General features: G+C 33.2%; 6 protein-coding genes across 10 annotated transcripts; 2 read left to right on the forward strand and 4 right to left on the reverse strand.

Moving 5' to 3' along the window:
• Positions 1-207: 207 nt before the first annotated feature.
• Positions 208-6,262, reverse strand: LOC117212922 (elongation of very long chain fatty acids protein 6-like). The gene is made up of 3 exons (XM_033458065.1): positions 6,124-6,262; positions 1,637-2,023; positions 208-882 (listed from the first exon to the last, which is right to left on the reverse strand). The coding sequence occupies exons 2-3, from the start codon at positions 1,975-1,977 to the stop codon at positions 363-365; spliced, it is 861 nt and encodes a 286-aa protein (XP_033313956.1). The 5' UTR covers positions 1,978-2,023; positions 6,124-6,262; the 3' UTR covers positions 208-362.
• Positions 6,263-8,813: 2,551 nt separating this feature from the next.
• On the forward strand, positions 8,814-11,447 carry LOC117212901 (dehydrogenase/reductase SDR family member 4). Its single transcript, XM_033458033.1, has 5 exons — positions 8,814-9,074; positions 9,161-9,338; positions 9,421-9,645; positions 9,737-9,871; positions 9,954-11,447. Exons 1-5 carry the CDS (start codon positions 8,962-8,964, stop codon positions 10,119-10,121), a joined length of 819 nt encoding a protein of 272 aa, XP_033313924.1. The 5' UTR covers positions 8,814-8,961; the 3' UTR covers positions 10,122-11,447.
• LOC117212902 lies at positions 11,219-13,105 on the reverse strand. Its single transcript, XM_033458034.1, has 4 exons — positions 12,719-13,105; positions 11,862-11,940; positions 11,558-11,681; positions 11,219-11,424 (listed from the first exon to the last, which is right to left on the reverse strand). The coding sequence occupies exons 1-4, from the start codon at positions 12,801-12,803 to the stop codon at positions 11,362-11,364; spliced, it is 351 nt and encodes a 116-aa protein (XP_033313925.1). The 5' UTR covers positions 12,804-13,105; the 3' UTR covers positions 11,219-11,361.
• A 1,129-nt stretch (positions 13,106-14,234) lies between these two features.
• LOC117212900 (protein lifeguard 1-like) lies at positions 14,235-18,122 on the reverse strand. Of its 5 annotated transcripts, none has more exons than XM_033458030.1 (6): positions 17,950-18,122; positions 16,455-16,525; positions 16,011-16,100; positions 15,745-15,922; positions 15,399-15,669; positions 14,235-15,279 (listed from the first exon to the last, which is right to left on the reverse strand). In XM_033458030.1, exons 2-6 carry the CDS (start codon positions 16,504-16,506, stop codon positions 14,920-14,922), a joined length of 951 nt encoding a protein of 316 aa, XP_033313921.1. In that variant the 5' UTR covers positions 16,507-16,525; positions 17,950-18,122; the 3' UTR covers positions 14,235-14,919. The 5 variants fall into 5 exon arrangements, with proteins under 5 accessions (XP_033313921.1, XP_033313920.1, XP_033313919.1 ...); XM_033458029.1 differs by having other exon boundaries at positions 14,882-15,279; positions 16,455-16,537; XM_033458028.1 differs by lacking the exon at positions 17,950-18,122 and adding an exon at positions 17,824-17,902 and having other exon boundaries at positions 14,882-15,279.
• A 525-nt stretch (positions 18,123-18,647) lies between these two features.
• LOC117212898 (U3 small nucleolar RNA-associated protein 4 homolog) lies at positions 18,648-21,536 on the forward strand. Its single transcript, XM_033458026.1, has 4 exons — positions 18,648-18,959; positions 19,033-20,572; positions 20,864-21,160; positions 21,229-21,536. The coding sequence occupies exons 1-4, from the start codon at positions 18,856-18,858 to the stop codon at positions 21,343-21,345; spliced, it is 2,058 nt and encodes a 685-aa protein (XP_033313917.1). The 5' UTR covers positions 18,648-18,855; the 3' UTR covers positions 21,346-21,536.
• A 7-nt stretch (positions 21,537-21,543) lies between these two features.
• On the reverse strand, positions 21,544-22,923 carry LOC117212903. The gene is made up of 3 exons (XM_033458035.1): positions 22,130-22,923; positions 21,951-22,035; positions 21,544-21,858 (listed from the first exon to the last, which is right to left on the reverse strand). Exons 1-3 carry the CDS (start codon positions 22,210-22,212, stop codon positions 21,583-21,585), a joined length of 444 nt encoding a protein of 147 aa, XP_033313926.1. The 5' UTR covers positions 22,213-22,923; the 3' UTR covers positions 21,544-21,582.
• Between the last annotated feature and the right edge of the window lie 702 nt (positions 22,924-23,625).

The raw sequence follows: 23,625 nt of genomic DNA on the forward strand, positions 1-23,625 counted from the left end.
ATAAGAAACTTAAAAAGTGACCTTTATCTTTTTTAATCGCATTATTTTTTTCAAAAATTTTTGTACGCTTCATTTAGTAGACTGATCCTTTTTTTTTAAAAAAAAGAAAAGAAAAAATTACAATCTGGTCCTATTGTTAAAAAGTTATTCTATTTTAAAGGATGTAAAAAGAATTTAAAGATAATAAATAAAACCGCAAATCTTTATTAAAATGTTTACAGTTAATAAATAAGTTTTATTTATTTTCTACATGCCCAGTTTCATGAATTGCATAAAAAGTTTTAGCAGATTCGAACAACATGCTTTCAAGGAACGCCACTGGAAGGCATTCTTAGAAAAAGTTTTCTAAAATGTGTCTTTAATTAGTCTTGAGCATGCTTTGAGCTTTCTTTTATCTTTCTGCAATTATTGGATAGATAAGCCTGTTTGAAGAATCTGCTAAAGAGAACGAAATAGCTGAAGTATAACAGCAGACAAATATTGGCGTTGTGGGATTTAACACGACAGTCAATTTGATCGTTTGTTATATAGTTGTAAGCCATAATAGCTGTAAAACAACCCCACACCATCTGTAGTGTCTGTAGCACAGTGATCGACATGGCAAACCATTTTGGTAGACTGAATCGCATTGCTTTCAGAGCATAATAGGAATACATCCAGGAATGAACAAAGTAATTTATTACGCAATGCCATCTGGAATGTGGTGCATCCTCTATAAAACACAACCACGAATAAAGAAGAACTGTTATATGATGGTACCAATGTAAAAATTGCAATGGCTGCTTCCGTAGCACAATGAAGGCTGTGTCACCAAACTCTACGATCTTTGATAGAATGAACACTAAGGACCAAAAAGCCATCACGGGATCATATGTCATATAACTGAAAAGAACATAATTACGTTCTTATTACGAATTAATATTTTGGAAATATCGCAATATTGTTTTAATTAATATCAATATTTCATTAAAATTCTAGCATTAAAATATAAATTAGCTAAATAGGATCAAATTCCAAGCTATTCTCCCAAATCTCTACTTTATCCGTTTTAAACGAAACGTGTAATGATAGAAAGAATTTGTAAGATCAGCTGTCCCCTGGGAGAACATTTCCAGGGGAGGCAGCAAAATTTTTTTAATAAAATATTAATTTTCATACCATATAAATAAATAAATACAGAAATAAATAAAACTTCATATCGTAACGCACGTATATGTTACAACAAAACCTTGTTATTATTCTGTTAATTGTAGCTTTCTATTGTAATAAAGTTTTTATTATTTAAAACATCTATATTATTATATTTATTAAAAAAATTAAAGGCAGAGGGGCGCGGAAAAATTTTTTTTTCGGGCAGACGTAGTAGTATAAAGGTTGAAAATCGCTGTGTAAGGTCATTTCAAGGTGAATGGCACTTTTTAACGAAGCTAAACTTTTTTGTACAATAGACCAATGTTTTGTTTACTCGTATTCTGCATAAAGATATTAAAATACTTATATCTGTTTTAATATCTTGTAAATTTTAACATAAAAACTATTTTATAGACGATGTTTAAGTAGCAATTAGTTCTGAACTTACTATTCTATTGAAACTATTTTAACAGCTAAAATAGAATATAAATGTGCAATTTCCTACCTGATACAGATACTATGTTGAAATCCATAATGACTTAATACGTGATATAATTCTGATCCCATCCGGAGGAATCCAAAAATGGAAAATATTGCGAGCGAGGCATTCCACAAAACGAGCATTCCTCTCAGCTCGAACTTTGGTCTACTGGACATGAAATATCTCCCGGCAAAAGTTAGGACAACGTAAAAGAAACAGTAGCAGAAACAATACGGATAGTGGTTCGAAATCCGTATAACAGTATCCGAATAAGGAAGGCTTTTTTCGAAGTTAAAGGTGTATGAATAATTAGGTATGGTGATCGACATATAATCCAATCTGTCCATCTTTTTTCCGCTGGTCATCAAAAATTTTTAAAAAGTCACAGCCTTTGCCTATGTCACCAATCTGCTGAAAGGAGAGGAAAGGCAATTATTGAAATACTTTCCCATGTTTGATTTCGTTAATGGTTTCCATCAAATCGAAGCAGATGCAAAAGAAAAATCCAATACAGCTTTTACCACTCCGCGTGCGCGCTACGAATTTTTTCGAATACCCTTTGGTTCAACAAAATTTAACCATCCACCTTCCAACAACTCGCAGACCAGGTACCAACCGATGTAACAGTTTTATAACGAACGGAGAACTGATCGTGTAAATTCATGGCTTCAAGCACTAGGTAGCTGTGAGTAAATTGTTGGTGATTGAGAATCAATTCAGGTAAAAAGTTATTAGAGACGTAACACAAGCGGATTTACGGGGATTCTCGCAAAGGGGGATTCATTACTCGTTAATTCTCGCACGCTCGATCTTCGAACGATTTTTACGCGTTATATCGGTGTGATACGCAAAGACACTGCCGGCTTTTGCCGGAAATTGCGGCACCTAAACTCACAGATGAGGACAATGTAACTTGACGTAGCAACACTCGAATACTCGAAAAGTAACCCTGCGTCGACACATACTAACTCTTGGTCGCCTGCAACACCTAAGAAGTCAGATAGATGTAGAATTGTAGCTTCTAACAATATCTCCGGTGCCGGTAGTTGACTTTCATTGTGCTATCTCCTTTTTAAATCTTATCACGTGCCTAACGATCGAGTGGTGCCAAAACGGTGCTGCGAATTTAAGGATCGTCCAGAAAGTAATACCCGTTTTGAGATAACAATAGTAAAAATACTTTTTAAAAAGATTTATTGATTTATAACTTCGATACAGATGCTAAGTCATTTTAGTTAAGCGCTTATTGCAACAATGTATGAGTTTTTTAATATCCACGTCATACACTTGCGCAAATGGTTTATATAACCGTTTTATGCAGTGTTTTAAATCATTGTTTTTTCCGAAGCATCATCAATAGAACAGATTTTTCAGTTTCGAAAAAGAAGTGCTATGAATATCATTTGCATCAAAATCACGAACTTGTTTTTTAGCTCTTCTGTAATGCACTTCTTCTGTAATGCAATTTAGCACTGTTCCATTATTGAGTTAGTACTTTAAGGGGGTATTCTGGTCTAGAGGCACGAGTTTCGGGCGATTTTTGAAGCTCTGTACAAGCGAAACAAAAAATATTTTTGCTATCCTTCTTTTTAGCATTTGTTTATTGATATTTCGAGATTGCGTAAAAAATTCACTGAAAAAAAGAACTCGATATTTAAAAAGTTATGAGCTGGCAAAGCGGGTGCTGCCAAAAAAATGGGCTGTCGTGGCGTGCATGATATCAACCCTTCTGGTCATCCGAGACAAAAAATGCGAACGGATTCTTAATTAGTATGGATGCCGCTATCGTCTGAACCTTGGAAAAGTCAATACAACATTTTTTCACAAAATGACGGCCGTTTGAAAAAAAATTTCTTATTTCGCACGTTTTTTTTTTTTGACAATTCCGAACGTTTAAAAAATAGTAATATTAAAGATTTTGAGCTGAGCGTGATCCGGACGATAGAGGAGTATATAAGGACTATTCAGACCAAATTTAAAAGAAATCGGTTCATTAGAACTTGAGATATCGTGCACGCCAACTCGAGAAAAGTAGTTTCGAGAAAAACGCGTTTAAAGTTTTGAGACAAGTTTACTCGGACAACGTCTACCGTCTACTATTCATTTGTTCCGGTCAGATCGGAGCAGATGCCGCGTCACAAAAATGGCTGTAACACATAAAATAATTGAAATTTTGAAAAATCCTTTTAAGGGCATATTCTTGAATGTCTAAACTTTGGAAATATGAGAAAAAATTTTCGATGTTTTCAAATTTCTAGACCAGAATACCCCCTTAACAGCATTACCGATATTAACAAATTAAAACACCAGTTTCATTGGAAATCTAACGACAGATTAAGCGGAAACCGAGACTATTCAACTGTACTGTTCATTCCTGTAAAAATGACTAACGTATAATACGCAAATCTGATTAGCTGTTTCGCGTGGACATAACGCAATCATAAAGATAAGCGTGTGTATTTGCCAAAAGTGTTACATCTTTTATCCCTGACCTCTTATCCGGTTAATAATTTTTTCCAGCAGTGCACAGCACAGGTTTACGATAGCACCAGTAAATTGAATTCACATTATACCGGATCGTACAGAATGTTGAAGTAATTACTTCAAGAAGATTCCACACCTTTTCTTTTGTATATCCGTGACCTGGAAACCGCCGTTACGAAGAGAATAGAATTTAGTGGAAAAAAAAGTTCAAAATAATGACAAGTCCATATTATTGTGCCCTTGAACGCGAATTTTGTTTTGGATTACAAGGTCTAGAAACAAAAGAGCTATAAATAGATTTCTATTGCTGTTTCTTGTAGCTTTCAGTTAGAGCTACACACCGAGGTTACTTTTTTGTAATGTCCTTTGCTATAAATAACACTGTAACATGAGGATCTGAATCTGTATCTGTACTTATACTGTTTCGACCGTTCGCAGGAAGACGCGATTTCGAAGAAGCGCGCCAACGGGAGTCGTAAATTCCCGTTACGATTTGAATAATCGACCCCTTATTTTCTTTTTTTTTTTGGAATAATAAGGGTGGTCGAGTGAATATAACGCTGATATTAACAGGTTAATATATACTCCCAAAGATCCAACAACTTCAATGTGATACAAGGTTACGTATATGGAATGACAAACTACGAATGAGTACGACCTGAGACTCGCTTCGTTTTGGCGATTGTGATGATGTATCTTCTGTCGATTGACTGTCTTCGACTTGGAGATTCTGATGACTTGACTTCTGGCTCCTGCTGTTCCTCGAACTATGTTTTAACTCCAGTTGATGTTAACTTACTGTTCGCTCTTATGTTATTACGGAGAAAAGCTCGGTACGAGTGTACCCTTTGAACGAAGAACGCGGATTCGTTGTTTAACATTTTCTGTCATGAAAGTGAGGGTAACGATCGCGATGCCAATTGGTTATGACCCACGTTAATGAATGAAGAGATGAGGAGGAAGCCTCCTACCAACGTAGCTCGTGGCTGACCTTATTCATGCGAAAATGTGTTTAGTACCTTGAGTCCATGATAAAACGATAGCAAAGTATCAGGATAAATTGAAAGCTGTTTACTTCTGGGAGAATAATCATGACTCTCGTATCATTACCCCTATCGAATGCGGCAATTAATCGACGTAGAAGCAGCCCGGAAAGCTGCCAGGAGAACTTCTAAAAATTTGAAGATAAATCACCGAAGAAAGTGGTTGCTTACTGTTATAATCCGAATTATTTTGAAATGAAATGTCAACACGCGCCTACATTTCGAAAATGAAAGATCAACTTCAGGATTTGAAGCTTTCAAAAATAGGATTGCTCTACCGTCTTGTAGCAATGTATCAACGATTCTCGTGCTATGAAATGCCAATAAACAGGCGATGGGTCAGAACACGCGTTTGAAAATTGATTTCTCGAGTGTTTTGTATCCGATATAGAAAGTTACAAGAAAAAAATATACACAATCGAACATAGATATCTTCCTTCCTTTCGGAAATCGATATAACAAATAATATCGAGTTTAAAATTCTACCAATTTTATATAACGCATCAAGCCAATCGACGAATTTAAGCCGTCCGCTTTTAAATTATTAAAGTAATCTTTGCGCCGCCTAATATTACTTCATTTATTCACTACTCGACGCCAGTTAATCGACGTATAATATACTTGTAAATTTCTAAAATTTTGTAAAATATTAAAACTTATAAAATATAGAAACGTCTAAAATTTCAGGACACAAGATTTCAATAAAGATAAAGTTTACGCACACCGTAACACTAGTTCAATTATAAATTTTTCTAGACACGAAAGGTTCACACCGAATAAATTTTTTTAATAAACCTATTAACGTTCCGAGAGAATGTTAGCGAAAATTGTTCGCCTCGTATTTACTTCGCTACACAGAAAATTCAGAATCTCAATGCCCGTGCTTATTACTCGTATATTTATATTATTATATTGCACTTCCGAAACACGATCGTTAATTTGCTTGTCGAAAAGTAGAGTAGGTACTTGAATGTTGTTGCTTACAATTCAATATCCCTTCGATATAATAATCCACCTTGGTGTTCAGTTCCTACGCAAGCGTTTCCCGGATCCAAGTTTCACGGAGTTTTCTCTTCGCGAACGTTTCACTCCACAGTGACAAGTGGTAGGTGACAATAAACAATTCAAGATCTACCTATCTATTTCTGTGATTATCCCACTCTTGATAATATATGAATATGTATAACGCGGGTAGATAAACACGAGAAAAGTATATTTTTTTATCATAGCATATATTTATGCAAACATGATATTCAAATATGATTACATATCCCCGTTACACTCATAGTATATGATGTATATATGATACGATACGAGAAGAAGAAATATGTCCTTTGTCTATAAACAAAAAAGAAGAAACAAAGGAATAGACAAAACATGACATTGGGTATTTGGCTTTTCTACGCAATTTCGTCCTCATACATTCAACACATTCATACAACTACATTCGGCGATAAAATTATTAACGTAACTTAAAATTAAAACGCAAATGCGTAACAGATATTTAAAACATAAATCTCTCGATCACACGGTCTAATAAGTTTGTTTACGATTTTCGATGGGATATGCAAATAGTTGTCATAGTGCCACACTTTCAGTGGTCGGTGGCCGATAATATTAATATAAACATAAATATTAATCCTAGATTAGAAATTCTAATGAAACCGAAATCGATCTTGACGTCATTGGATTTATGTGATGATAAAAAATAATTTAACGAGAAGCTGAGTAATATTACTATAATCAGTAAAGTATAAGTGTTTTATAGTTTTGTTTTGTTCAGGTGCCTAATGTTTAATGTATTGCACAGATACTTTTTGGATTCAAATTCCACTGAGACCATGTCTCAAATAAAATTTATGCAAAATAGATGTTGATCGTGATCTTTAAACATCTTTAAAGATCTTTAAATCCTTTAGATCCTTTTGAACGCATTTTTTTTCAGAAGGTCTCGAAGGAGTCATGGGTCGTAACCCAACTGTCACTTCTATTTTTTTTTTTTTTTTTTTTAAATGATGTTAAAATTCTAATTACTCTTAAATTGTATTTACTTGCCATGTGTTTACATCTGTACTTATATTTAATGAGAAAGTAGCGTGATATTTATAAAACAGCAGGAAATTGGCTCGTGAAATGTATCGAAATACAGGACTAATAGGAGACCCTACGTTCAGAAAGCATTCCGTAACAAATTCGCCACGTTCGAGCATTTCAAATGACTTCTTCATTCCTTTTCGACGAGGATTTTTACCGTTGGATGCTACATAATCAACGAAAGATTACTAATGTTGACGGTCGATGACCAAGAGAAGCTAATGTTTCTCAGAAACGTGCTGCGGAAATTTACTGTCCCTTTCATTTCCCCGTAGACGTTTGAAATTGAAATTTTTATATCTTGCTGCTGGTGTTGATACTCCAGATTACTTCCTTTGCTCGTACGTCTCCTCTTTCGTTCCCCGCTATATCTTTGTTTACGGACGCTCACGTCAAACTGATGTCTCTCTTCTGTAATTTCCCAGCAACAATCGCCCTGCAATTTTTCTAATCTATGGGCTGTTTCTTACTTTGTTGCCTGAGAGTTTTAGGCTTCTGTCGCTCGTGTCGGTGACAGGACGCTTGCTGAGTTATTATGTTATTGCTCTGTTAGTATTATGACTCGGGGAACTCTTTTTCCGAATATTCAATTGCTTTGCTTATCGCTAACGCCTCCACGGTGACGATTGATGCTTTATTTCAAAACTTATGATATTATCTTCTCTCCGTTCATCTTCTTGCTTTATGCTAAAGTTAGCTCCATTCGCAATTCCTTAATCCACCCTAGATCTGTCCGTGTAAATTTCTCTGCGTAACTGTTATCTATTATGATTTTCTTTCTCAAATATCCCTCTTCCGTATTTATCAAAATTCTCCGATTTTTTCTGAGTTAATATATTATGTATATGAATTATCCAATAGATTTTCCTTATATATCATTTGTATCTATATTATTTTCTCGTGTCTCTCTATGTTTTTCTACGCTTGCGTCACTCTGATCTATGCTCTGTACTCTGATTTTTTATCAAAATCAATTGGTTAGCGAAGTTCTGGATCACGTCTCTTATCGTGCAACTCTTGTTCGATCGTAGTTTTAGAACATACTTTTGTGCTAGCATGTTTAGTCTATCCGACAAATTCTTCAGCTCTTCCTGACAAACTCTTCCTGAGATTCAGTATCTCCTCGCTATTCGTAGGTCTACTTTTTGGGGTATCTTCAATTTCTTTTAATTCTGTTGTTCCATGATACGTTGGAAACGAATACTCTTTTGCTTGCCTAATAAGACATTTAATTCAGTTTAATCACAGTATCTGAAACAGCGCCCTTTGGAATTCCAACGATATACAAGCGGTAAACAATTAATTTCTCTTTCTTAGGCAACTTACAATTAATTTAATTAATGCACGATTTTGTTATTCTTATACTTATCTATCTCGGATAGAAAAGTAGATATGAACTTTTTCATAGAACCGTACAAGTAAATAAGCTCTTGTAGCGTGGAATTCGATAAGTTCTTGCCTATGCTAGTGTCCAATCAAACAAGATAGATCCCTAACTTTAAATTGAAATACGTAGGTTCTTGTATATGCTAGCATGCCACTGAACAGGGTAAATCCTTAATTTTATAGGTTCTTGTATATGCTAGTATGTGCCATCTTCAGTATTTGATCGCATGGTGCAGCACTATCCAGGGAAAAACAATATCACGAACGTGAGAACTTTCAACGCAATCGGCAGGTCAAAGTATCATTTTTGTAAAATTCGTTTAAAGTTTTATTCCTAAAATTATGTTGCGTTCTCCAATAAGTCAAACCATACAGCAAGTTAATCGCAATTTTTCAAAAATAAAATGTAAACGACTAGAAGGGAAAGTAGCTATTGTTACAGCATCAACAGAAGGGTTTGATAAGATTTACTGTCATTTTGGAATCCCAATCTTTTTACATAAATTATATATTCTAATTTATAAAATATAATTTGTTGTAGTATTGGTTTTGCGATAGTAAAACGTTTAGCTGAAGAAGGTGCTAAAGTAATGATTAGCAGCCGCAAAGAATCAAATGTAAAAAAGGCTGTAGAACAACTTAAATCTGAAGGTTTAAATGTTTGTGGTACCGTATGTCATGTGGGAAAAAGTGAAGATAGAAAAAATCTTCTTAAGAACGTAAATTTGTTATTTAGTTTAGTTCGTAAATATGAAAATTTTTAAGTATACACAAAAGTACAATTTATTAATTATATTTTAGACTGAACAAGAATTTGGTGGCTTAGATATTCTTGTATCAAATGCTGCCACAAATCCAGCACAATCTACATTTTTTGAAACTTCAGAGGAAGTATGGGATAAAATTTTTGATACTAATGTTAAGAGTACATTTCTTTTATTACAAGAAGCCTTACCGCTTTTAAGAAAGAGTAAATCTGCATCGATAATTCTTATATCTTCAATAGCAGCATATACACCATTTACTGTAAGTATATTTAAAAAATCATGTATCTTATCTTATTTAATATATAGTGTTTATGTAATTCTTATATTAAAAAATAAAATTAATATTGCAGTTACTAGGTGCATATGGTGTTAGTAAAACTGCATTGTTAGGAATAAATCAAGTAGCTGCTGCTACTCTTGCACCTGAAGGAATTCGTGTCAATTGCATAGCACCTGGTATTATAAAGACTAAATTTTCACGAGTGGTATGAATTTTTATATTCTTTTGTTGCTATCTTACTATATCACTAATAATATGTGGTAATATTGTACAATAATATTACACAGCTTTATGAAGGTGAGGCAGGAGAAGCTGTATTATCAACAATACCAATGCAAAGATTTGGTGAACCAGATGATATAGCAAATGTTGCTGCATTTTTGGCAAGTGATGATGCTTCATACATTACTGGCGAAACTATTACTGCTGCTGGTGGGATGCGAAGTAGACTTTAAATATTGTTTATGAAATTATTACAAATTATTAAAATTGTAATCTATTTTATTAAATATTCCATATAGAGTTTTATAGTTTTGTACAAGATATATATTTGTATATATAAGAAGATATTGTTATGATATGGTTTAACAATAGGTTACATTTACATATTACTAATGTGCAATGGAAAACATGATTTTATATTTTATAAGTATGCGATTTGCATTAATACATGCAACGTTTATACAATAAAAAGCAAAATTATTCATTCCCAATTACGATTTTGCTAATTTTAGCATTTATTAATTATTATACGTATTGACATATATCTATATAAATATTCATAATAGTAATGGTAGTGCTAAAATTGCGTTAAAAATGCGTAGGAAAAAGATAGGAAAGTGAAAAAGATGAAGAAAGTTACAATGACGTTGGGAAATAATATTGAGAAATAAATATGATAAGAAAGTTTAGTTTATCAAGTATTTTATATACATAATTTCTTTTTACATATATTTTTATATATAAAATGCATAGCTTTATTAATTTAAACGTATGTTTTCTAATTTTCTAATCCAAAGCTATAAATGCTCAACTAGATCAACGTAATTCAATTTTGGATAATCTCGCACAAAAAATGATGTTATTCATGTAGAATTGATTCAGCCAGAGAGGAAATGAGAGTGTTTATGCTTATGGTTCTGCTTGTTTCTGGACTAGAGCTGCGCCATACAGGCAATACTGAAAGGTGATTCACGCTAGCATATACAAAACCCTACGTATTTAAGTTTAAAGGTGTTAAAGTTAAGGGTTTCATAAAATAAATTTCAAACCAGATTGCTTTGTTATCTACCAGAGTAAAGTGCTTTTGATACCTATTGCAAGATTCTTTCAAATAAGGTTGTCTTTTTGATCGCACCGTATTACGATGAAGTTACGATCTTCTACACATTTTCAATAATTAGAGAAATAATAGCGAGTATATAATATTCTTTCGTCGTTTTATAAGATTTTCAAAGAATCAATAAAGTTTGATTGATCATAAATCAACGACTTTGATTTTGTTCATATAGGAGGAATACCTTGTATAAAATTTTAATTAAACAGACACATATGGAGAAGTAAATATGATGCTTATTTTGTAACATACATGATTGTAAATATACATAAGTTATGTCCCAATTAACATTTATAGAATGGATTTACAGAACTGTAATGATGATTAGTTTATACATTTCGTCACTCTCTGTATAAAGATTACTTATGATTTAAGTCCCAGTAGTGCTCACCATAGCTGCCATCTATATTTGCCCACTTGACCTGCACAAATATTGTTTTATATTTAAAAAAAATAATACCATAGATTACCAATTATAATGTAATTAAATTATAATAATCATTGAGTTCATGTCTTTTTACTAAGAGCAGCTCAAATTTAATATTTTTGCTGTACCTTTCCACGATGTCGATTATTCGGAAGATCTTTTTCTTCGAATCTTTGTTCCCATTGAACTGGGTTTTCGCAAACATAGCCAAATTGCAATTTGTCATCTTTCTGGTGTTCTGTAAAAATATCTCTAAACACATTTAATTGTGTATATTATACATTAATTTTATATCATTTCAGTTTTGATTCAGTTTGGTTTTTTATTTTTAACAACGATTATTTAATAATTACATTAATTAGGATAACATAATAGAAATTTGTCTGTTTTTATTATAAGAATTTTTATTGAATTTTCTAGTGCTATACTCACTGAAACAGTTGTTTTTTCATAGCAATAATTCCTCCGTGTTCTTCATCAGTTGACTTTTTTCTTAATCTTTCAATTATATCTGTAAATTGACGTTGTTTCTATGGTTTTCATTAATTAATGTATGTCATTTATTACGTAATTATTTCAAACGAATGTATTTATCGTGTAAGATTGTGTGACCTTCTTCATTTGAATGTTCGTATATTAGATTTTGTTACAAAAAATTACTTATTTTGTTTATTTTATTTTGGTGATATTAGTATCAAAATATTTTCGAATAACATAGGATATTTCGTTGAACTGTTGAGCCTCAATATGGCTAAAACATAGCAATGTAGTGATGGGGGGGGGGGGGTCATTCGGAAAGAAAAATTTACGATTTTCTTTGCCAATGCTTTGCTGTGCACACGATGAAAATTTTATCGAAATCAGTTGACGTACAAACAAGGCATCGGAGAATATAAAAATCTTTAAATAGTAGTTAGATAATAGTAAAGATCACAGTCTCAAATACAAAGGTTGTAAAAAGCGACCTTTGCTATTTTCTTTACGATTCCGACCAAATGCAATTTTTAAACCAATTTTTTACGCGTCACCTAGTAAACTAATTCTTCTAACTTCTCAAAAGAGTTTGTCGTTTGATCTAATTGTAAAAAATTATTCTGTCTTGAATAGCGTCTGAATATTATTAATAAGTGATTGTACTTATATATACTAATATATAAGTAGTTAATAAATAATTGTAAATAATACTGTAGATAAGGTTTTTTGAGATCAATTACATTGAAGTTTTTTAATCACGTATAACATAAATATCACAAGTGAATATGTATTGAGAAGAAAAATCAATAAATTACCTGAAAAAATTTTATGTTCCTTTTTTGTGGCACCTATAATAACCGGAAGGATTATAAAAAAATATAAATGAATAAATTTAAACATAGCGGATTAAATTGAAAGTTTCTGTAAATGATTGCAATAGATAAAGTATCACCGATCAAGTTTCAATACGAACTGAGGTGACAAAGTTTTCAGAAATTGTACATCGTCTATGCTCTGATTGCTTTGACACTGTTCGATGATGTGAAAGTTAGGACAAAGATAGTAACTGGTATTGTTATCTTTTATTGGCGAAATTGGGTAGATTCGTTCGTATTGGTATTAATATTAATATAATGAGTTGAATATTGAAGATATAATCGTCAGTGGTACTGTTCGATTAAAAATAACACAGTGATAATTACTACAACAATAAAGTAAAGTTATTATTACAGTAATGAAGTATTATACAATATAATTTAAAATACATATACATACAGTTCTGTTTTTACATGATACTGATTTAACACATTTTAAGAAAATGTATAATTCGCTTGTTACACAATTTCACTTAATGTAACAGGATGATTTACGTCTTCGAATGTCATTACCTTCTTCTCTACGACCTGTACGAGGAAAGTTGCTGATCTACTTTCGCTCATGTAAGGAGGTTTGCTCGCGCACAGCATTATTTTGGCTAATTTTTAATTTACAATAATTAAAATACAAAGCAGAAAACTCAATTTTTGTATTTCTGATTTTCATCTTATTTTAGCTTCAAGAATTATCTCTCAAATTTTTTTACGCCTGTAGCCGAACACCCTGTATAACGCGGCCAGAAAAATACCAAGTCTTATATAACGCGATTATAAAATTACTTAAAAAAACCCTATACTTGACAATAAATGTATCATGGAGTAAAACAAATAAGATGAATAAACAGGAGCAATATTTTAATTGTTTTTCTGTAGCATTTACCTATTGCGCTGATCCGTTCTTAAACGGAAACTATTTTTACACGATCGATATTTCAGAACATGGGTCATAGGATCCCATAAGATGCAAGATCTGTGCTGTATACTCGTCTGTGCTTTAAACTTTAATACACAGATTCTTGTATATGCTAACGTGGAACCAAACAAGCCAGAGATCTCTAATTTTAAAAATTTTTGTATATGCTAGCGTGCGTCACTTTCAACACTTAGCCTCATGGTACAGCATTATCCCCAGAACAACTAAAACTACGGGCGTGAATACTTTCATTTCCTCTCTGATTGCTTACATATAAATATGAATTTACATAAATATTTGTAGTATAATAATGGAATATAACTAATGATTTTCTTTAATGAAAATAGCTGTATACTTCGTTACTGTTATTATGTATAATTACTTCGGATTTTACCAAATTAAAAAATTTGTAAAATTATTTCTTTTGCTTGTAGATTTGAGATGAGCGTAAATCGATTATACATGGTCATGAGTTTAATATTCTGTTTTATATACCAGTGCAAAAAGCAAACTAAATTTATACAATAAGAGATAAGAATATTATTTAATACTTTGAAAATTTTATTTTATTATGCAAATATGTTGAAATAATATAACGTATAACATCTATTTTCTAACACACATAACGAGTAAAGGTATGTATACATTATTAGGATAATTGGAATAATGATATTAATATCTACGTGTTATAATACTACATCTAATACAGATATTAACATCGTTAAAACGCATTTGCTGGACATACGGTATTTATTTCTTAATATAATAAAAAAAGTTCTTTTTACAAAATAAACTATACTTCTTTTAAAGTTCAATGAAAACAAATACACTTTGTTAATAGCAAAGATGAAATAAAACATTAGTTATGTCAGCAGAGCATTTGCATTTTTTGTGAACTTTATGCCTTTCACTATACATATAACGATTGGCTTACTTGTCCCAGTGAAAATAGGAATTATTTCACTTATAAGACTAGAGTTTTAACTTTAAAATAATTTTGTTCCTCTGTAATCTCTGTATTTGATATACTTTGGAAATTATGTAAAAGCTATTATGCTATTATCTTATAGAAATTCATACTTCTCTGCCAATAACTTTTTCTTCAATGCCTTCCATTGCTTTTCTGTAACATACTCTCTATGGAAGAGAGTCAGAATAGAACAATGGTAAGTAAAAGCATTTTGCATTAAAGACTAATCCAGCGACAAAATAATGTGTTTTACAATATTTAATCTCGTGAGACGCCAATAATTGTCAAAATGTATATGAAGATATTGATGATATCTATATAAAGGCTTAGTGATGCAAAAATATACTCTTCCGCAGAAATCGAATACTTGTGATTACCACCAATCATCATTTGTGTATCATAGATCAAATAAATAGAGAAAAGAAGGGCCCCAATTGATGCATATATTAAGGTCATAACTGGCCCATTCCATATTGCTGCGATTATTCCAAAGAGTACGAAAACGATCAATATAACAAACAAAATGGCGTTAAGAGCAGTGAAGTCAAACTTCGTTTGGAATGCGAATAATGTTAATGCAAAACAAACAGCTGCAGTAATTCCAATCGCCAATAGTACCTAAAGTATTTAATAAAATGTAGTGCTTTATTTTTTATTTATTATTAGTAATGAGTATAATTATTAAATTCTTAACTAATAAATTAAGAAATCATAAACTACTATCTTTAGGATCATACCTCTTTAGAGTTGTATGTAGAAGCAGCAGTAGCTAACAGAAAACTTTCTGCTATTGTAAATAGCAACAAAAACACATAATTCATAGGGGCTTTTCGTCTCACACTAGTACAACATGCCATACATATAATCAGGACAAGAGTTGCTACAAAGGAGATCCAAAATAGCTCTTGATGAGATCGAACATATTTTCTAGTAGGTTCATGGAAAAGGAAGAGCGCAATCATCGATACTGTAATCAGCAGCTGAATCATTAGTATACTGTACACCTTCCTGAAAGCAGATAAAAGTCAAAATTATTAAAACAAATATTGGAAGATATTATAAACCTTCAGCGATAATACACACCTGATGAATCCATTTCTAATGGTTTTATCACTGAACTCAAGTCCTTTGATGCCATCAGAGTGCATAGATTCTTCATAATTTGACCCGTACATGCCTGATTGTGGACCTGTACCAAATATTGGACCACCTGGTGGAATTTGTCCGTAAGGAGGTGCCCCTGGAGGAATAAAACCAGGACCTAAAAATAAATAAAATATCATAAATATTAATTAGTTAGAAAAAAGTTAGGGTATTAGTATAAAAAAAAGTAATGACATTAAACAGACCTGGTGGTGGTGGATTTCCTCCGTAAGGAGGTGGATATCCAGGAGGGTACCCTTCTTGAGATGGATAACCAGGATTTTGGGGAGGATAACCTGCACAAGCAAATTTAAAAGAAATAAAATATTACAATGCGATAGAATCTTCATTCTGAGTTAAGCATCACTCTTTGTGAGATTTTGTGCTCCATTAACAGCTACTAAATGTTGATGTATGATTTTCTTTAAATATATTGTTTTCCCTTCAATTTGTAATTTCTTTTTCTGAGGGAATCACAACATATTTAAATTATGATTAATGATTATACAGTTTAATAGGTAATATTTAATGGTAATACCCATTTGAAATAAGCAACATGGTGCTTGTGGTTTACTAACTACTTTGTTGCATATTGAAGATGTAATGAATCATAATAAAAAATATGTATAATTTAGAAAGGAGATCAGAACCTTGATGCCCTGCATAAAATCCTGCACCTGGTGTATTCTGCCAAGTTGCCATCTTTTGGTTTTTGTTTTAACTGAAAAAGAATCTATTATTATCATGAGACATTGTTGTAATAACAGAACATCAATGGAATACCAGCGCACGAATGTACCAACAACCTTAAAATAGAGTTAGTCACAAAATTATTAAGAACAGTTGCTTTTCAACATGTTCCAAAATATTTTATTAATTTCTTAAAGCATTTAATAAACAAAGTACTACTATGTTAGAAGTATTTGTACTAAATTACACAAAAACAAAACATTAATCAACTAAAGTTATATTATAAGATTGCAGTTCCAAATATATATGTTTATTCTTAAAAAACACAATAGTAATAAGCAATTAATAAATAAAAGTAAAAGTCTCAAATTAATAATTACCTACACATCTCCAAATAACAAAGAAGATTTAAATAATTCTAATATAACATAATGCGTTATGTTGACAAAATTTATAAAAATTGCCAAAGAATTTTTTTATATCTTAAATGCAATTATTCCATATAAAACTGATTCATCACAGTATGTATGAGGAAAATACCAAATATCAGTATATCAGATATGGTATATATCAGTATAGCTGAAATAAGTTTAAACATTACAAGATATAAATTGCTCACATTTATAAGTATTCTTTATGACACACTGTTTAGCTTTATGAATGTTTATTAACAAGGTAACCCTAACAAGATCGTTTTGCATCTAAAGATTCACATTCATCTACATATAACATGTATTTAAATACTATAAATATGAGCATAATTAACCTTTATTAATTTTCCCAATGCATTAAGATCAGCTGCAAATAAAATTCACCAACATCAGTTGATAGTTATTATTGTTATACGTTTACGTTATATGTATATATAATAATGTTATATGTATAATGTCACAATCCAACGTGCTGTTAAAAAATATATTTTCGTTAATAACGTAAGTACATACATACATATACAACGTGTCTTTCAAGAAACGTCAAGGATGAGGAAAGAAAACGAAACGTTGGTAACGTTACACATGATAAGCTATCTTACAGATCTTATTGCAAATGAATAACGTAAATTTTTAATATTCTTTAAATTTTGATGTAAAGTGTATTGTTACAAACGATATATTCGGAAATATCAAAATCAAATGATTTTGTTCCGGTAGTGAAACAAATAAACATAATATTACGAAACACAGCAGCGACATATCGATACTTAAACGTTTTCCTATATTAGCACCTGGTACAATGAAACGTTGAAGTTTGCCAGAATTTGTTCATTTTAAAAAGATATTTTTACAACAGTCACAAAAATTCAAGAAGAATATGTATTATAATATTAACCTGAGAAGCAAATTGCTGATATTACACGTCAATCTGATGCGTCATGCGCACTTTCTGGGAATAGTGACAATCGATAACAACATTCGTGCGCCGAATACGAGCCGAATACGAGCCGAATTTATTTACCTTTTTCAGAAAACGTTTAATCCTTAAACGAGAAAACGATTGACACCGCTTAAAATGATGATTGGTTTAACCAGATTATGCCGTCGACTTTGATCGTTTGTGCACTTTAGTTTCTACCAACACTACCATGTAACGCGTTCCACTTGTCAACCATTGGCTGATCTCACACAAGTATAGCATGCAACTAATTTAATCATACGAGCAACTGATATGAAGTAAGTTGAATATAGAGGGGGAACATTCTGGTAGACTAAGCGCTTGCGTGACACGTTTATCGCTGTATTGTTTACTGTTATATGAGATATGTGTTACATTTCCAAGAAGAATATTGCGTAATGTGAATCTCACGAATATGTCATGATCTATTGTAACATAATCCTTTCATGTCATTAAACGAACAATGATCTATCCATTTCTTTATAAAGAAGATTAAATTCCATTGTGTAATGATGTGATATTATTTTCTATGCACATGAAAGTTGGAGAAAAACTTTAATATTATCTGTTGCATAGAAATCACAGAATATACTAAATGCTTTTCAATATAAGCCAGTCTTCATAACGAATAAAGAAAGTAATAAAGTTCTAGAATATTTTAGTAATTAATTTTTGTAATGTAATAATACTATGAAAAAGAAATATATATCTTTTTTTTCACTTATTTTATGCCTATGTTTTTATCGAAAAGTTTAAATGCTCTGAGAAATAGATGTCGCAAAAATTTTCAAAAACAGATTTCCTCTCTGCTGATAGTATCAACTCACAATAGGTACCAACATAACAAAAAGGTCGCTCTAGAGTCCACGTGTGTGACAATTGTGGTTATGTTTTCTAACGTGTAGTATAGTTTGTATAATTAGAGTTTAATAATACTACTATAAATAGTAGTAAATAATCAAATAAATCATGTCAACTTGTAAAATACATAATATTAGGTTTTACAACCTTGAACCCCGATCTGTTACTTGTTTATCTTACGAATGTAAGACGAAAAAGCTAGCACTTGCCAGGTTAGTTTCCCAAATTACTCTTATTTAGACATCATAGGTGATTGTAACAATATTTACGATAACATTTTTACAGGAATGATAATTCGATTGAAGTTTGGAATGTTGGGAATGCACCTTTTGTGGAATGTACGATACCTGGTCATCCAGAAAATTCCATAGAAAATATTCTGTGGATAGGTCCAAGATTGTTTTCAACCGGTCTTCATGGCATGATAACAGAATATGATTTAACGACATTATCTATCAAAAGCGAAGTAGCAGTGACTGGAGGTGCAGCCTGGTGCATGGATGTTAATCATAAAAAAACATGTTTAGCTGTTGGTACAGAGGATGGATATATCAATACATTTTCTGTTACTCCCCATTCATTGATATACGAAAGGATATTTGATAAACAGAAAGGAAGAATCCTTTGTATTAAATGGGATAACACTGGAGAAATGATCTATACAGGGTCTGTTGACACAATTAGAGTTTGGAATGCTGTATCTGGTCATGCGATTCATAAAATGACGACTTCTAGAAAGGAAGCAAAGAAAGAAACTATTATCTGGTGTTTAGCAGTTACAGATGACAACATCATAATTTCTGGAGACTCACGTGGGTATTTATCATTTTGGGATCCTCACATGGGTACCCTAATAGAATCCCATGAAAGTCATACAGCTGATATATTAGCTGTTACTTTATCCCATGACATGAATATTGTATATTGTGCTGGTGTTGACCCTGTAGTGAGAAGCTTTTGTAAAATAACTATGAAATCAAGTGGTAGGCCACAATGGGTAAAAGGAATCGAAAGAAGGTTACACGCTCATGATGTAAGAGCCTTAGTAGATGCTGATGGAAAATTATATTCAGCTGGTGTAGATGGATATCTAGCCCAGTCCAGTTATCCACCAAAAATTCTGGTTAAATATCCGCCATTACTACAGCTTCCATGTGCTACAGTTTGTAGGAAATCTAGATGTATTCTTTTACAATATACAAACTTTCTTGAGCTATGGAGGCTTGGATCACCTACTAAAGTATCTTCAGAATCAATACGTCCTGGAATGGTCCACCAGTTAGAAGAGGAGCCTATAAAATTGCTGCAATTAAAAACAAAAAGAAACGAACACATCCTTTCTTGTGCTATCAACAAGGATGCCAAAACAATTGTTTATTCAACCGATGATCATGTTAGAGTTTTCAACTTTGACGTGATCGAGGGAGATGCACAATTATCAAGAAATGATACGGACATTTCTGCAACCAGAATACAAAAAATGTTATTTAGTCCAAATGGAAAATTATTTGTAACAATAAATAACGACGAAAAAAATAGCACTATAACATTATATAAAGTGGAAAAGAAGCATCTGAGGCATCTTGGCTTTTTTTACACAAATAAGGAATCTATTATAAGTGTTGGACTAGTGTGTTTTTCTCCCGATAGTAAATTTTTCGTTTGTGCTGATCGTCAGGGTAGGATTGCTGTATATAATGTTAGTGACACTACAAATAACGACGGACCTGTCGCATGGTTGTTACCCAAATACAGTTGTCCACCAACAGCCATGGCGATCCAGAAAGGCACGTTAAATTTAGTTATAGTATATTCCGATCATAAGGTAAGAAAAAAACGCGAGATGTAATAAAGATTTTCCTTTAGCTCGAGATATTAAAACTTTTAATATCTCTCGTTTAAAACGGTCTAATATCGTAAAATGATAAGTTACTAAGAATTGGATCAGCTATAAAAACGTATAATCTTTCTATCACCTGCATCTTCTGCCTTCCATGAAACTTGCAATAAATTATTACTGTAATTTCCAGTACCACACGTAAAATTAAAAGCTATAAAACTGCACATTTTATGAACAATTATTTTCCATAATTAATCGTTGATTGTTTAATTTCAGATTATCGAATATAACATATTACAAAGACAATACACCAAATTCTCGAACAATTTACAAAGTCGACTTCCCAAGCAATGGTTAGCCCGGCCATTCCCTATAACGAATATTATTTTTGATCCACGTAACGAGAATATCATAATAATGCACGATGACTCGACAGTTTACGTAATTGATAAATTGAACGAGTTCTCGGAAAAAGAAACGAAAATTTTAAAGCGCGAGAATGGCGACACCACCGAGGACAATAATTCTGTGATAAATTCTCAGCAAGTTTTTCAAGTTCTTAAAAAATACAAGGTAATTTTATTTATAACATTATATAATTGAAATATACGAAAATCAATATACAACATCGCTGTTTGTAGCACCTTGTATACTTGGATTGGTTGACCGACGAAGAATTAGTAGCAGTCGAAGTAAACCCCATATCCTTGACGGAAAAGTTACCGCCGACTCTCAAACAAAAATGGTTTGGAATGTAAATATATGAAGAATGAAATAAATGAAATCCATTTTCTTACTGGAATCGAATGTTGTCTGCAAAGCCGTCATCACATTTTTATAAGAGCATCAAAATGAAGAATTACATATCTATTTCTATGTCAACTACTACATTGTTCATATGAGACTACAACGATTTATTTTTTAATACATTTTCTTATAGTATACAGTCTCTGGTGTATAAAATATATATTCCATAATTTACTCGAATTCTCCACTTAACCGAGAAAAATGAATCTTTGCTGCATGACGCGAAATTCACCAGGTTCAATGGGTGGTTCGATCGTTCGTTTCGGCGAGATATACCAGTGACCTGTAAACTCAAGATTATATTCTGGACGAGATGATCGTAAGCCTACCATACCGGATGCCGTTCTGGGAATGGACGGCGATGGTTTCAGAAGAATTGGTGAACGCTTAATCGCATCTTCCGGTGGTTTGTGTTGGAAAGTGTCCGCCGGAAATCCCTCCTTTCTGCATTCTTCGGCCAGCACCTACGGTCAGTGACACCGGGGAACATTAAAATTCGTGTGGTGCGCATCGCCGATACTGCACTACGCGTTTTCTTCCAGCTGGTTTGTGGTACCTTCTTAAAAAATTCACCCGACAGGTGTTCGTACTTTCTGGACCAGTTGCGCCGAGATAACTTATCTCGTAGCATAATTTCCTTACTGAAATTCACATACCACTCGATATTAATAAAATACGTCATATATCACCTGAGACTAAATGGAAGAATTAACTTGTTTTTCTACATGTCTTTACCAAATACTGTCGAAGTTCACCGGATTCCTTCCCTTACTCTTCTCAGTTCTACCATCTACTTTATCTTGCGATTCCTCCGCCATTTCCGAGGAAACAGGAAATTTATATATAATACACGATACGACAGAGAATCGTAGTTCTCACGTGGAACAGATAAACAATATGTTATTGAAATCACTTATACCCAAGTGGAATCTTGGTGTAGTTTGTTCGATACGGTATCCGTTGCCATAGTCTCTATCTAATTCCATCTCCATTTCCAATATACAATTTGATATATTTCATACAAAGTTTGACATATTTTCCAGAAAATCATCTTACCAAAAACAATCGCTAACTTAGTACAGTAAGTAAGTAAGTAAGCGCGCGAAGATCGTGAAAGCGGAGTATTTTCGAGCATCAAGGCTCGATCACCGAATTATTGATTTTCAGTAACAGCTATATAAAAGGTAGGAAACGAGGTACCGCGGGAAATCTCGTTGAGCCAAGGTAAACCGAGTCTAAGGACCGGCTACGAGGCCATAAACCAAGAAGTGTTTAATCTTCGTTGCGCCAGTTGTAACCTGTAGCCGTACGAAGGAAGGCGTAGACGTAGCGGCTTAAGCCTCCAGGAAATAATCAAAGCGGCGATACAGTGGCGAATAGGTAGACAGAGTTCTGTGTGTCGCAATGTCGAGGTAACGCGATGTACACCTCTGGTGTACGTGAATTTAGGTGCGTCTAACACGTTCGTCTTGGTTCGAGGTAACGGTTTGAAAAGCTTTGTAGTTGTGAGGACTCGAGCAACAGCAACAGGGAGGGGGGGGGAAGGTTAGGGTGTAGGAAGGGGGTTGGAAACGGCTGCAGAGTGCAATGCGCCAAGATTACGACTAATCTGCGCCCGAGACTGGTCGGAAGCGTAGTTTCTGTAACTTACATCGCTTAAAGCGTCAGCTCGTTCAACCCTCAAACTCCTCGTCGCCATTCCCGCCCGCGCACAGTTTCCCTCTCCCATAATATCGTCCCCCTTTATACCTGTTTTCTCTCTATCCCTTCCTCTCTTTCTCCGTCTATAACCACTCTTGCATTAGCGAGGACTGATTCCCTTGGGAAAATTGCGTTCTCGAAACTGGAAAGTTTAACGTGCCACGGACTTGCCAGGGACTTTACTATCCACGGGTCTACCAGGAAAACTTTATTCTTTCCGTTACCTGCAGCCTCGAGGAATGAACAACGCCTCTCCTCTCCTCTTTTCCTCTTCCCGACACGGTAAGGCGATTCCATAGGATTTATTATTTACGCGTCGACGTTGCAACTCTTCTTCGAAAACCGGGATAGTTGGTTCGTGCATTACAGAGAGGGTGTGAGTGAGTGAGAGAGAGAGAGTGTGTCTGTGTGAGAGAAAGAGAGAGAGAGAGAGAGAGAGAGAGAGAGACGGATAAAGGCAACCGAGCGAGGCTTATATGCGGCCGAACGATGAGATTCAATTGACTGGAGCCTCCTGGTACTAACAGCTG

This window comes from Bombus bifarius, unplaced genomic scaffold (genome assembly GCF_011952205.1).
Source record: "Bombus bifarius isolate JDL3187 unplaced genomic scaffold, Bbif_JDL3187 scf7180000008417, whole genome shotgun sequence".
Taxonomy (NCBI): Eukaryota; Metazoa; Arthropoda; class Insecta; order Hymenoptera; family Apidae; genus Bombus; species Bombus bifarius.

What these genes read in the sequence shown, in the direction of transcription:
- LOC117212922 (XM_033458065.1), bottom strand. Translation starts at nt 1,977, where the DNA reads ATGACCAGCGGAAAAAAGATGGACAGATTGGATTATATGTCGATCACC. An exon ending in CAACATAGTATCTGTATCAG is followed by an intron (nt 883 to 1,636) that starts GTAGGAAATTGC and finishes TGTTCTTTTCAG; the next exon opens with TTATATGACATATGATCCCG.
- LOC117212903 (XM_033458035.1), bottom strand. Translation starts at nt 22,212, where the DNA reads ATGGCGGAGGAATCGCAAGATAAAGTAGATGGTAGAACTGAGAAGAGT. An exon ending in GTGAACTTCGACAGTATTTG is followed by an intron (nt 22,036 to 22,129) that starts GTAAAGACATGT and finishes TGTGAATTTCAG; the next exon opens with TAAGGAAATTATGCTACGAG. An exon ending in CGGGTGAATTTTTTAAGAAG is followed by an intron (nt 21,859 to 21,950) that starts GTACCACAAACC and finishes CACTGACCGTAG; the next exon opens with GTGCTGGCCGAAGAATGCAG.
- LOC117212898 (XM_033458026.1), top strand. Translation starts at nt 18,856, where the DNA reads ATGTCAACTTGTAAAATACATAATATTAGGTTTTACAACCTTGAACCC. An exon ending in AAAAAGCTAGCACTTGCCAG is followed by an intron (nt 18,960 to 19,032) that starts GTTAGTTTCCCA and finishes ACATTTTTACAG; the next exon opens with GAATGATAATTCGATTGAAG. An exon ending in TAGTATATTCCGATCATAAG is followed by an intron (nt 20,573 to 20,863) that starts GTAAGAAAAAAA and finishes GTTTAATTTCAG; the next exon opens with ATTATCGAATATAACATATT.
- LOC117212901 (XM_033458033.1), top strand. Translation starts at nt 8,962, where the DNA reads ATGTTGCGTTCTCCAATAAGTCAAACCATACAGCAAGTTAATCGCAAT. An exon ending in CAGCATATACACCATTTACT is followed by an intron (nt 9,646 to 9,736) that starts GTAAGTATATTT and finishes TTAATATTGCAG; the next exon opens with TTACTAGGTGCATATGGTGT. An exon ending in AGACTAAATTTTCACGAGTG is followed by an intron (nt 9,872 to 9,953) that starts GTATGAATTTTT and finishes AATATTACACAG; the next exon opens with CTTTATGAAGGTGAGGCAGG.
- LOC117212900 (XM_033458030.1), bottom strand. Translation starts at nt 16,506, where the DNA reads ATGGCAACTTGGCAGAATACACCAGGTGCAGGATTTTATGCAGGGCAT. An exon ending in AGGAAATCCACCACCACCAG is followed by an intron (nt 15,923 to 16,010) that starts GTCTGTTTAATG and finishes ATTTATTTTTAG; the next exon opens with GTCCTGGTTTTATTCCTCCA. An exon ending in CTACATACAACTCTAAAGAG is followed by an intron (nt 15,280 to 15,398) that starts GTATGATCCTAA and finishes TAAATACTTTAG; the next exon opens with GTACTATTGGCGATTGGAAT.
- LOC117212902 (XM_033458034.1), bottom strand. Translation starts at nt 12,803, where the DNA reads ATGTTTAAATTTATTCATTTATATTTTTTTATAATCCTTCCGGTTATT. An exon ending in GGAACATAAAATTTTTTCAG is followed by an intron (nt 11,941 to 12,718) that starts GTAATTTATTGA and finishes GTCAATTTACAG; the next exon opens with ATATAATTGAAAGATTAAGA. An exon ending in ATAATCGACATCGTGGAAAG is followed by an intron (nt 11,425 to 11,557) that starts GTACAGCAAAAA and finishes ATATTTGTGCAG; the next exon opens with GTCAAGTGGGCAAATATAGA.